This window comes from Manacus candei, unplaced genomic scaffold, assembly GCF_025592945.1.
Source record: "Manacus candei isolate 608988 ecotype Guabito, Panama unplaced genomic scaffold, ASM2559294v1 h1tg000065l, whole genome shotgun sequence".
Classification (NCBI taxonomy): domain Eukaryota; kingdom Metazoa; phylum Chordata; class Aves; order Passeriformes; family Pipridae; genus Manacus; species Manacus candei.
In genome coordinates this window covers 3,367,936-3,381,216 of record NW_026138113.1, presented here as the reverse complement: position 1 = coordinate 3,381,216, position 13,281 = coordinate 3,367,936, and the positions used below count along the sequence as shown (strand labels likewise).

General features: G+C 51.2%; 1 protein-coding gene across 1 annotated transcript; it reads left to right on the top strand.

The window, feature by feature from the left end:
* The first annotated feature begins 696 nt into the window (after positions 1-696).
* Positions 697-3,722, top strand: CBLN1 (cerebellin 1 precursor). Its single transcript, XM_051805683.1, has 3 exons — positions 697-1,299; positions 1,493-1,612; positions 2,784-3,722. Exons 1-3 carry the CDS (start codon positions 1,033-1,035, stop codon positions 2,979-2,981), a joined length of 585 nt encoding a protein of 194 aa, XP_051661643.1. The 5' UTR covers positions 697-1,032; the 3' UTR covers positions 2,982-3,722.
* The last annotated feature ends 9,559 nt before the right edge of the window (positions 3,723-13,281 follow it).

Here is a 13,281-nt window from a genome sequence, read left to right as displayed (position 1 = left end):
ATGTCCACAGAGACAAAGCAATCTTTGCACTTTAGGAAACAACGACAGCCCTACAACCGCGCTCCGGGCTGGACCCATCCGTGGGCAGGGCACGTAGTGACTTTGTCTAACAGCGGGGTGCTCTGCCGGCCAGGAAAGGCTCTGGACGCTGTCAAGAGTTTTTTGTTCGGGAACCCTTGCGGTCTGTTCCTCCCCGGGATGCGAACGAGACGGCTGAAGGAGACAGCGGAGCCTGGACACCCGGGGAGGGGGACCAGTGGCGTCCCATCCCTCGGCGCGCTCTCCGGCGGGGCGGGCGCGGGCTCACCGCGGGTGATGCTGTAGCTGCTCGGGGGCGGCGGCAGGCCTCTGCCCCGCGCAGCAGCGCGCTCCCTTCCAGCCCGCCTCGCCCGGGAGCACCGCGGAAACCTTTGCCTGATACCCCGGTCCGCGCCGAGCAGCTCCGCGGGAGTTCCCGAGCCCCGCGCCCCCCGCCCCGCCGCTCCCCGGCGCTCCTACCTGCGCGGCGCGGTGAGGGCTGCGAGGTGCGGGGCTGCGGGGCTGCGGTGCGGTGCGTTGCGGGCGGCTGCCGGGCACCTGCTCCCGCGCCCGCGGCCGCGCCGCCCCACAAAAGCGGCGGCGGCGGGCGGCGGCGGGCGGACCGCGCGGCCATTGGCGGCGGCGGGCGCGGCGGGGGCGGGCGCGGGGCGCTGACGCGAGCGCGGGGCCGGTGGGGAGGCGGGGCCGTGCCCCGCGCCGTCTTTGTGCTCGCCGGCAGCCCCGGCAGCGCCGCCGCCTCCCGCCGCCTCCCTCAGCCCCGCGCGGCGCGGCGGGCGGCTCCGCTCCGCCCGGTCCCGCTCCCGCACCCGCAGCGCTTCCGCGCCGCGCTATGTGTGCCGGCGCTCCCGTTCCTCCTCGCGGCCGCTTCCCAGCCGGCGGGGCGCGCCCGGCCCCGCTCTGAGCGCGGCGGGGCAGAGGGAGCGAGCGGAGCGGAGCCTGGACGTGCCGCCCGGCGCGGCGCGGAGCGGCGCGGAGCGAAGGGAGCGCGGCGCCATGCGGGGCCCGGGGCTGGGGCTGGGGCTGGGGCTGCTGCTGGGCGCGGCGTGGGTGGCGTGCGGGCAGAACGAGACGGAGCCCATCGTGCTGGAGGGCAAGTGCCTCGTGGTGTGCGACTCCAACCCCACCTCCGATCCCACCGGCACGGCGCTCGGCATCTCCGTGCGCTCCGGCAGCGCCAAGGTCGCCTTCTCCGCCATCCGCAGCACCAACCACGAGCCCTCCGAGATGAGCAACCGCACCATGATCATCTACTTCGACCAGGTGGGGAGGGCGCGGGGGGCTCCGGGCGCGGCGCCGCGGGAGAAGTTGCGGGGAAGGCGGCGGGGCCGGGCCGGGGACGCGCCGCCCCGCGGGGCCCTGCCCGCGGGAGGGGGGCCGCTGGGGGCGGCCGCGGGGCAGCGGGACTGGACGGCGGTGGCCCCGCGTTGGTGCTGACGGTGCCCTTCCCTTTCAGGTACTAGTGAATATCGGCAGCAACTTCGACTCGGAACGGAGCACTTTCATCGCGCCCAGGAAAGGGATTTACAGTTTCAATTTTCACGTGGTGAAAGTGTACAACAGGCAAACCATCCAGGTCAGCCCCGAGCGCCGTCGCCTGGCTCCGCGGGCACCGCGGGAGGGAGCGGACGGGTCCGCGGCCCGGCGGGGCCGGGGCCGTGCGGGCGACCGTGCGGGGACCGCCGCGGGAGCGCAGACCTGCGGCGTCCCCACCGTTCGAGGGGACGGTGCCCAAAGGGCCGCGGAGCCCCACCAGGCCTCCACTCGGCCCCTGCCCGCATGAGCTGTCCTGGGACGGGAGGTGATCGCCCGACGGCTGCCTGCCGCCCCCTCCCAGCCTGCCCGGGCCCGCGGGCTGCCCAGTGCCGCGGAGCGCCGGCAGGAGCATCCCTGAACAGAGCCCGTGGGAACCGCGGCCCCCAGTGGGCTCCTCACTCGCTCTCTGATGGCAGAAGGTTTCATAGGGATTTGGGGTTCGCGGAGGTGCCTATGGCATGGATGCAATAATGAATCTGTGCATGTGTATGCAGCTACCTTATACATGCCTTTTGTATGTGGTTCGATGCATACACACCTCCAGATAGGGTTAATAAATTACCGGCCTGAAGCCAGGTAGCATAACCCAGACAGCAATGACTGCATAGCAATGCACATTGCAAAGGTGAATGTGCAGCTATATAGCACTGTTCTGGTGTAAGTGGCTTCACACCTCTAGATTCGGCAGGTAGTGTATTATTAATGTGGGGTATGCAGTCCCGGGATCATTAATTCGAGCTGAGCAGAGCTTATTGACTGTGTTGTATCATATTGTCTTTGCTGCCTAACAAAGGAAAACTACCTCTTGAATACACTTCAAAGGCGCTGACTCCGGCGGCTGTGGCTCTGCTGCTCGCTGTCTCTGAGGTTTCACATAAAGCCATCTTTCAATAAGTACGAGCAGACCTCTTTTCATAGCCTGAAAACACAGACACCCTATTGAAATTCTCCAAAATAGGATCAATGTTCTGCTTTATATGCACCGGGTGTTTTGATGTGGTTGTCGGTCTAAAACAGCGGTGAAAGACTTCTTCCTTTAGAGTACATACCTTAGCTGGGTTCAGATTGGTATTTCTTTTTTTATGGGACTGGAGTTTCAGCTGTCAAAAGAGGCCTTTTCTTAACTAAGTATCTCTCCTGCTAGGCGAGCCCCGGCGGTGTCGTTGTCTGACTTTAATTGACAGAGGGCTTTGTTTTATCTTGCTCTTTAGGTGAGTTTGATGCTAAATGGGTGGCCAGTGATTTCTGCCTTTGCAGGGGACCAAGATGTGACCCGAGAAGCTGCTAGCAATGGAGTCCTGATTCAGATGGAGAAAGGAGACAGAGCTTATCTAAAACTGGAGAGAGGAAACTTGATGGGAGGCTGGAAGTATTCAACATTCTCTGGATTTCTAGTGTTCCCACTTTAAATCACTTCTCGTCCAAGAAAAGGGAGAGATCTCTTACAAATTCCCAAGTCGTAGCTGGGTTTAAAGAGTCATGGACAGCAGACTTTTTACATTCAGATATTAAAGAAGCTAAATCCTGCTTAGGTTTGTGTACATCTGCTTTGAAGAATTACTACTTATTTTTGTTGTGTTGCGGCCAACAGGCGGGAGACACTATAATTGATCAAAACCCCATTTATATTCTTCTCTCTCCTCCCACAAAATTAGTTCCCATCTCTGTGTCACTGGTGTAATCTGCCATTGTTCCCCCATGGCTTCTGCCTCACACAAGTAGACTTTAGATATTTTCATTGTCCTTTACAGCATATTTTGTAGTTTTGTTTTTAAAACATGTTAATCTTGACTCTTTCTCTGAGTTTAACTTTTAAAAAAAAAGCAAAGTATTTTTTGAATACATGGATGCCATGATGGAAGGGAAAATGCAATTCTTGCTGTGTACTGGCTGGCAAAAGGAAAAATTTCTACATGAAGAACTATTCACAGCCAAGGCTGACTAGAGTATTTCAATATTTCTATGTAATTCTGAGTGATTGTGAAATTTAAGGCTGCTAAATGTTTTGATGCTTGTTTTGCTCTTGTACAATGTGGCCCAACCAAACGCCAGGAAGTATATTGAACTTTTACTATTACTCTGTAATATAATGTGTGAATATCGAAAATTAATTTTTGCTTTAATTCAATAAAGTTTAAATGGGACTTTTATTTTTCTTAACCAGAAATAAGGTTTCTCAATGCAGGTAGGTGGGGGCAGGACCGGCGTGGTCCTGGGGCTGCGGTGCTGGGACCGGATCGGGCGGGCCACCCCCCGCACCCCCCTGCCCCGCAGCCCCCCCGCGCGGGTCCCGCAAGCCCCGCGGGCGGTGCCGGCAGCCCCAGCGGACCCGTCTCTAGGAAGTTTGTCACCGACTCTGATATCCACTTATTTATAGCATTTATCTGTATTATATTCTATAAACCAGATCGCATTTTATACGGCCGCCTAAAAACAACCGACCATGTGCTCTCGACGCTGGTACTATTGATTCGCTAGTATTATTTGTTTACCGTCTTTTAAAGATGTAAATGCTATAATTTTGCAGTACTCAAAGAGATTACTACTTTTATTAAAAGGTGCGTACGAGGATTTCGATTGTATCTAAACTTTAACGTGAAATAAACCGGTGAAACGACCCCCGGGCTGTGTGCGTGGCGCGGCGGCGGCCGGCGCGGGGCTGCCCCGCGCCCCGGCTGCGGCACTGGCGGAGCCGCACGAACCCCCGGCTCCCGCGGAGGAATTTAATTAGCTCCAAGCAGTTGGGGGGGATTAATACGAGCACAATAAGCAACGCTTCTCGCTTTATTCACAGGTTCTGCCCTGGAAACAGACCGGCGGGGCGGGCGGGAGCGCGCTCCGCGGAGGGGCGGCGGCGGGGAGAGGGGCCGGCCGGGCTCAGCCGCAGCCGGGGATGGCCGCGGCCCTTGGACTCCAAGAGGAACACACCAGCCTCCTCTCAGTTCCTGCTCCTCTGTCGCCCAGGGGTGTGGGGGCCAAAACTGACTCTGGCTCCGCGGTTGCCTGGCGCATGTTGCGATTTGCGCCTCGCAGGAGAGGTGGAGTCGCGGCCCGGCCCTCCTTAGCCCCCTCGGCCTTGCCGCTGGCCAGGAGCCGTGCGAGGGAACAACGGAGATCTCTGAAGAAGGAATAATGACGGAAAGCAGCTGGGCTGTGTTCACCTGGAGTTACAAACTGGCCAAGACAACCCACACGTCTCATTCTCCGGCCGCACGCTCCTCTCTCAATGCGAGACTTCATTGCTCTGCCCTGAAGGCTCTCACCGCTCCCGCACCGCGCTGCCTCCCACCCGCCCGGCTGTCAGAGCCGCGCCCCCTTCGCGCCCCCCCCCCGCAAGCGAAAGGTATGGTCAAGGCAAGCAGAGCCGCTCCTTCCTCCCGTGACCGCGGCGAGTGAGCAAAGTAGGCAAAAAAAAACTGGGAGGGGGGAGCGAAACAACAATTAATAGGTTGCAAGAGAAAGGACGGCGGCCTTGTGCCCTCACCGCGCCGGGGCCAGGCGGCAGCTCCCGGCCGGGCCCGGCGCGGGGGACCCCCGGCCATCGCCGCAGGTGCGGGGGCTGATGATGCTGATGCTTGTCTTTTGTCTTTTTTTTTTTTCCCCTTCTTTTTCCCTCGTCTCCCTTAACGCGAAGCAAATAAACCCGCCACCTTCCGCTGAAAGTTTTCCCCTGGTTCTGAGCGTCTCATTAATATTGTGCAGCTGGAAATTACATTACTCCAATCGCAGCAAATCGCTGCTCTGCGGCTGTTACAAAACGCCGCCGTGGCTGCTTGAAACAGACTCGTCCGCTGCGCGCCCGCGCAGCGACCCCCCCCCTCCCACCGCGCTCAGCGAGCCCCCCGCACCTCGGGGCCGCCGGAGGCCCCGGGGAGGGGCGTGAGTTATAGCGTCTTTGCTGGGGAGGTAAAGCCGCCGGCCCGGAGACCCCATGGAGCTCGGCTGCCCCGTCGGGCCAGGGAGCCCTTACCGGTGCGCTGCGACTGAGACCTTACTCCCGCCCCGTCTCTCCGCAGGGGCGGGAGGGTCCCGCCGCCTCCCCGCCCCGGCCCCGCCCGGAGCTCCCCCGACGGCGGCGTTGGGAAGCGCGAGGGATGTGTCTGGGCTGCTGCCCGGTTATTTACTTCAGCAAACGGGCCGTGTTTAAAAACTGCCCCTTTTTGCCATCCCTATGACCCCGGCGATCAGGGGAGAGGGCGCCGGCCCCGGCAGAAGAAGGCCGTGAAGGTGCCCCTTGATCGGGTGGCGGGGGGAGCCTTCTCTCCGACAGGGCGGGCAGGGCGCGGGGCACCGCCAGGCCGGCCGGTCGTACCCGTGCCTGGGGCCATCGCCGGTGCTTTGACCCCTTGTTTTTGGCAGAGGAATGTCAAATGGGTGTTTGGTTGCACCGCCTCGGAGCCCGTTTTCCTCCTGGAAATCGCCCGCACTCGGGCGGGCGAGGCAACGCTATTTTCCTCCTGGGGCAATGCTGGGCCGTGCGACCCGCAGGGCCGCGGGCGGTTTCTAGGAGGAGAACGGGCTCTGAAGGGGTGACCACGGCGAAGTAATTGGACACAGGTGCCGTTTGAAGTGTTGGAGCCAGACAGGTCCCGGTGTCTGGCTGCGGGCACCGCCGTCCGGGCTGCGCGGAGCTGGGGACAGACAAGGGACCGGCTTTGCTCGGTGCCCCCGCCACGACCCGTGAACAGCGGGCGGGAGCCACGAACGGCCCCTCCACCGAGGGGTCCCTCGCAGCGAGGCCGTGTCCCTTCGGGGTCCAGCGGCCTTGTCCCCGGCCCCCGCGGCCGTGGCACTGCTGGGCTGCTCCGGGCACGGGGCCGTGCTGCCCTCAGAACTGAGCAGCCGCTGCTCCGTACCCGGCTTTAATGTGTTTTCAGTTGATGTAAGTAATGTCTGATTGAATTTATTGCTGATTAGCGTTGAGCATCAGTTTACACAACAAGAAATTATGTTTTATTCAGTTCATTAGCATGTCTAGTGTTTGGTTTATGAGCATATCACTAATGGTAATGACCAGTGTTGATTGATTTCTAATGTGAATATAATTACACAATGTAGGGGAATTAAAGGAAAAATCCACATTTTTAATTGTTGGGTTTTTAGGGAGTGCGTGTTGGGGGCAAGGGGGTGGAAAGGGAGAAACAAACGAACTCTCTTATGCGCAAACGATGCGAATGTACAGATTAATGACTCCAGCAGGAGACTGAGAGTTTGGTCCAACAGAAGAGCAAGTCAAATGCAGTTAGCTCTGGGAATAGTTAATGCACACTCGACATTGCAAAACATAATTTCCCTCCGTCTGCCCCCCAGGTACAGCTGGAAGCCCAATAAGTTCGTTTGGAAGCGGCCGTTCCCGAGGAGCCAGCGGAGGCAGGGCTTCGTGCATGGCCGGGCAGGCGGTTCCCTCCAGCCCCGCCGGCGGCTGCGCGGCTCGGAGGCAGAGCCGCTGCCGGGCGGGGAGAGCTGAGCCCTGCCCGGGGTCAGGGGGGCAGCTCGCCCAGCTGCGGCATCGGCAGCGGCAGTGCCGCCCCCGGCAGGGAGCGCCGTGCCCGCCTCGCTGCTCGCATCCTTCCTGGGAGCTGGAGCTGGAGACCGGCAAGTGCTGAAGAGCCCTGGCTGCAGCAGGGCGAAGGGCTGCAACAGGTAAGGGGAGAGCAGCGGGACTGCCTGGGCCGGCCACCGGATGGGGTTTTAGAGGCAATGGAGGGAGGGGACAGTACCGTGAGGACTGGGGGTAAGCAGATTTTAAGCAGCTCGTGTACCCCCTCTGTGCTCTGTGTCCGTGAGGGTGACCTCTGAGACTCTTTTCTGCTTAAAAAGAAAGGTGGTCTGGGATAGGAGACATCGGAGCATTTTGTTGGAGTCATCTCCAGTGAGATATGCAGGGGGAAAGCTCAGGTTCTGAGGGAAACCTCATAGTGCAGAAATCTCAGGGGTGGGGGAAAACTTGTAGAACTGTTTTGTTTGCCTCCACTTGGTCAGGGTCAGTGGGTGAAGTGTGGCGTATGCTCTGCCAGCTAAGAGTTGCCAAAAGGCCTCTCTTGTTGCTTGCCCCAAAAGAAAAGAGGCCTTGTGTTCTTGTGGAGACTGAAACAATCTGTGTGCCTTGCTGTGGGAGGAGAGGGCTTGGGCAAGGCTAGCAGTAATCAGTCCCTGTGTCTTGGGGCATTTGCACCTCTGTACTTTCAGCACTCACTGAAAACCCAGTATGGGCTGGAGGCAATGTTGCCTACACAGGGTGTATCGGCATTAGGTACACCTCCCCACCTTCCACTAGCACCTCCAGGCTTCCTAGGATGTTTTCCTGGGGTACAGGGCAGTGGAGTGCCACTGCTCTGGTGGCCCTGGGTCAACAGTAGTGTTGATTCCAGTGTAAACAGCTGTGTGTGTCTGGGTGCAGAGCATTCTCCCTCTGCCCCATGACAGCTTTGAGCCTTCTGTTGGACAAGTGAGCAGGATAATGCCCTTTGCCTTTTTGCAGCTGTGTTCATGTGCTGGTGGGGAGATGTGATAATGAGCTCTGTCACATTTCACCAGTTGCACTTAGTTTCTTATGGTATGGGATTCCTAAAATGAAACAGTTGTCCCAGGACATATCTGGGATGCTGAAAAGCCCTGCTTGGAAAATTTTTGTTCAGGAAGGAATTGTGGAGCTATTGGAGAATGGTTCTAGCACTGCATGGGCATGTAGACTGGAAAAATATTCCCAAGGGTCTCCTGTCTTTTCTGCCTAGATCACTAACAAAATGGGTTCAGACAGTACTGAGTGTTCCTTGCAGCATGCTGCTCCCAGCACTCTTGTTTTTGGTGACCTTCTAATTGACTGTAATTCTGCTAAGCTATCAGAAGAAAGAAGACCCGAGGAAGAGATGCTGGAAGAGTTTGAGCAAAATGAAGACAGAACGTGTGAATAATTGTCATTCATATCAGTAATTTATGTTGTGTAGAGTATGTTAAATGAAATATTGGTGCTTCAATGTCAGTTATATTTCCAGGATTTTTTTCATCTACACGACACTCATTCAAGGACTAGAGGTTCACAGGAGGACTCCTGCTTTGTTTGCAGTTAATAGTCATGCAGCTTGTAGTGGAAATTCTCGCTTCATTGTTGGGCTTCATGCTAATAACTGTAATGTGTTTTCAATGTTTTGGGCTTCAGGGTCATTCAAGTCAGGGCCATCCTCCTTGAGCTGCTTCTGTACTGACAGTTTTTTCCAGTTTTTCTAGTAGTAATAACCCTTTTACAAAGGTATTTAAAATGGAAATTAACATTGTCCTGCATCTTTTCTGATAATAAAACCACCATGCCACTAATTGCATGATAGCTGGTTTTGGTGTTGCTGTCACCAAAGCAGGTCAATATTTCTTTCTGTTGTGAAATAAAAATACTGAGTCTCAGGAAAAAAAAGTTATGAACATGTCATATTACTAACTCTACAGTTCTTTCCTTCAAAATTTCTTGTAAAACACTACAGGATATTGGTCAGACTGCCTGCTATGTTGACCTTATAAATACCATTTCCATGGAAAAAAAGGGAGAAGTATTTTGTACTTTGCCATGCATGTGGTGCTATTCCTGATTTCATAATTTTTAAAATCTGGTCCACAGGACCAGATGGGTCAGTTATCCTTCCTTACTTTGACTCTCCCAAATTCTTTGGCACATATTGAGTTATGTTTTCAAATTATTGATTGGCATGGACTCATAATTCCCTTCTGAATGTTTTTACAATTTCTTGGTTTTGCATCTCCCAGCTGTCAATAGAGTTGAATTTTTCTACGACTCTCTCTGTTCAGGTGTGGGGAAGGAGAAGCTTCTGATGTCTCTCTTTTTAATCTGGTTTTATTGTTCCTTTGCTGTCTTCTGAGTGATTAATCTCACTATTTTAGCCTTCAAAGAGCCTTTCCAGAGGCTCAATTGTTCATACAACCCAGAGAATTGCAGTCTCTAGTTTTGAAATGCCTCTTTTGAAATGGCAGGTCCAGCTCTATCCAGAAGAGTGAGATGAGGCTCAGCAGTTATTATATACATAACAGAAATACTAATTTGAGTAGCTGTGAGGTTTGTCATGTGGCCAACTTCTTGCAGTGATGTATTGAGCAGAGATCTTCACTGAGTTTCCTGCAATATTCCCAGGTCCCTATTGTGGCTTGATTAAGCTAATTGAGAGCCCTGCTAGTAATTAACCACCATTAATATACATAAACTTATCAGCTTTGCACTTAGCTTATCGTGCACATGAAAAATTGCACAGCTCTGACCAAACTCAGAATTAAATTATTTTCCCATCCTGAAGTAAGACATCACTGAGTCTTGGAGCACTGGTTTAATGTAGCATTTTGACCTGTGAAAGGATCTTTCTTTTTTAAAGTAGAGGTGCCAGGGCTCATTTTATAAGATATGGCTTTAAATTCCAGTGGGTCATTAAATGAGATTTTCTGCTGACATAAATTTGCATAGCTGTGTTGCAGTGCAGATTCTTGCAACTTATTCTGCCCATGGGATCTTATGGCAGAAGCCAGGAAATTGTGCTGTTACAGAAATATATCCCAGTCCCATTTCCTCAGTTGTTGCAAACAGTAGATACACTTGCACGAGACAAGGATTATTTGGATTACTAGGATTTTTGAAGAAACCTGTTCATATTTCTTCTCCCATTTTATTTTATTTTTTTCATGTGACTTTACATAACACACCTTAATTCTTTTGGCCATGTTTTCAAGATTGTGTAAAGCTTCTGGACAAGTATGGAGGCATTTAATAGCTTTAGTGGCAAACATATGGTGGAAAGATTCTGTTGTCCAAAAAAATAAGATGCTTAGGATAGGTTTGCTGGGTTTTGTTTTTGTTTTTTTTTGTTGTTTTTTTTTGTTTGTTTGTTTGTTTGTTTGTTTTTTGTGGTTTTTTTTGTTTGTTTGTTTGTTTTTGTTTTGGTTTTTTTTTTAAAATCATTGGAATGTCACAGGGACAAACTGGTCCAGTGCTATACTGATGGTCATGTTAAGTTCCCTCAGTGTAGGGATTTTGGTGCATAACCCATGGCAAACTTTACCTGCTTAAAATATTTATATTAAAGGTGCAGAAAAAGAATAACATCCATTGAAATTAACATATCAAGTAAGGTATTTATTTAAATACTATCTGTTACTATTTTCTCTTGAAATGGTAGATGGTTTTATGGAGAAACCATCTCCCCTCTGTCTACCAGCAGTCTTTCAGAGGGTACCTAAGATTTGAAGACTTGTCCTGGGAAGTGGGAATGGAAATAGTTGAACTGTTCTAGAGCTGTTTTAAGACAAAACAAGTAAAGTGCTTACAAAAATGTATAGAACAGAATATAAAGGACAAATACAAGCTTTGTTTCTGATACAGTTTTGTGTTTTTATAGCTGAGATGGTCATCGTATTCACTCCTCAGAAACCAGGCAAACTGATGCTCGGGTTCCCTGGGCCAATTAGTCCCTACCCACAGGTTTGGTCATGACTGCTTTATACTCATAACAGTGGTAATGGAGCCAAATCCCTTTGGTTACACTTCAGCAGCTGCAAAGATGAGTTCTGTATAACCACAGATCAACTGCAGAATGGCAATTTTAGTTTAATGTTTAAGTATGTTTTTAATGTTCCCTTACTGTAATGTGCTTTGAACAAAGCTAAAGATGTTGCAAATACAACGTTGGGGTGTTGTTTGTAAATTGATATAATTAGGAGGTGGTCTGATCAATGCTGTTAGTGTCAGCATGTTCCAAAGAAGGCAGAGCTGTTTATTCACGTTGGCTTCACATGCATTCACTTAATTTGAAGCTGTGTGAACATATTTTATATTTTCCAAATGTATCTGTCACATCCTACCTTAATGGTGACAGCACATCATATCACACTGTGTTTCTGTCTTACTGTACCTACACTAGTGTCTAATGAATGCTTCTGCACAAAGGCTGTTGTACACAGTGCAGCTGAGTGAGGTCCTGTCTGACTCAGGTGCTTTTCACTCAACCCCTGCAGTTTACGGAAATTTTCCTCCCGTTACACTGTGGCCAGGCTGGACTAACCCTATGTATGTTCTCAGGGCCAGAGGAAGATTGCAAGACACTTCTTCCTGCAGCTGTACATCAGGAAAGTGTTTTTGCAAGCTTGAACAGAAGGACTATTGCACAGTAGGAAGCACTAAACACTTTTGAGCAAGCGAGGTAAGCCCTGGCCACATGTGACCACTTGTGGCAGAGTTTTAAACCCTTTGCCACAGCAGTTTATGTCTTTGCCTGCAACATCAGTAATGTGCTGTAGAAGTACAGTCCTTTATATCTGGAGATATATTTTGTACATTCCTTCTGTTGCAGTTGCTCATTTGCTGAGTTTCCTCTACAAGTTGTGCAGCTTTTCAGTTTTAACTGCTTTAGTAATCTTTCTTCTCCTAAGGCCCAATACTTGAGCACTGCCAGTCATGAGGAGAGCCTCTTTACTGTGGTAACTGGGTTTGTGCCTGCCTGTTTGTGTGTTGACTGCCTATCATCCTGGAGATTAACTTAAAATAATTCTTGCCTTTAGTAGCCCTTTCCAGTTTTTTTCACTGTTTTTATAGGTTGTTCGTGCTGTGCTTCTGCTTTTCTAACTTAATTTTTTTTTCTTGTTTAGAAGAACCCTGTTGATATACAGTATTAGGGGCTGTGCTGGAAACCAGTAATACGTTAATTCTGGATGAAGTACTGACTACCCATATCTGTGATTGGTTCCTCAGGAGAGGATGGAGATAGATACCAATATATCTAGTTACTCTGTTGAGAAGCCTACTGTTTTGCAAAACACTTAAAAATGTGCTTGATGTGAAAAATATGTTCATCCAGTTGAAAGCAACAAGGTGCTTCATGTTCTCAAAGTTAAAGCACTTAAGCATAAGCTTACTGGCTATGTATGCCTTCAGGCTAGATAACAGAAGTACAAGAGTTGTTTTATATCTAAACTAGCAGATAAAATGGCCTTTTGAAAACTGGAACATTCCTTTAGAAGGAATCACAAGGAATACTCAGCTGCTTCTAAGGTGGATGGCAAATGTGCATTTGTGAAGAAGACAAATGTGGAGGCTTGTTCTGTATTTACACATAAACCCAAGTTAGCAAGTTTGTTTCTTTGACTAATAACTTACTTCACTGAACGTTATTGACCCTGACTTGTATACTGCTATGTTGTGAAGTGCAGTAGCAAAAACCATTAAAAAAAGGTTGCTCTGCGTGGTAAAGTTGTGCAATACGTGAGGTTTAGTTTCTGTATCTGTTTTACCAAGGAGGTAAATTGTACCTGTTTCTTTGGCTGACGTGGATTAATTTATTAGCCATACAGGATGGGACAACGACTCTTCCCTGTCCCAGTTATACGTGGCATAAGAGCCCAGAAGAATTATCCTATTGGTAGTTCCTTACATAAGCATCCATCCAGGCTCATGACTGAGCATGAAGTTTCTTATGGTTCACAGTTAAATGTTACAAGGGAATAAAATTCTTCTCAGTAAATGGTAGTGAAAACACAGTAGGAGGTATTTTGTTCAGGGAATACAAGGTATTGTCCTACCCTTGTCCAGAAGGCTGCATACATCAAACAGAAGATGTCTTCCTTACGTTCTAGCTAAATCAATGTTATTTCTTCCAGAATACTGCTGCTTCCATTCCTAGAGATAAAAAAACATAGCTCACTGTCAGCAGATAATTCCTTCTC

Bases quoted from the DNA above. Each gene is read 5' to 3' on its own strand.
- CBLN1 (XM_051805683.1), top strand. From the start codon at position 1,033: ATGCGGGGCCCGGGGCTGGGGCTGGGGCTGGGGCTGCTGCTGGGCGCG. The intron at 1,300-1,492 runs GTGGGGAGGGCG...CTTCCCTTTCAG, and splicing joins TGATCATCTACTTCGACCAG to GTACTAGTGAATATCGGCAG. The intron at 1,613-2,783 runs GTCAGCCCCGAG...CTTGCTCTTTAG, and splicing joins ACAACAGGCAAACCATCCAG to GTGAGTTTGATGCTAAATGG.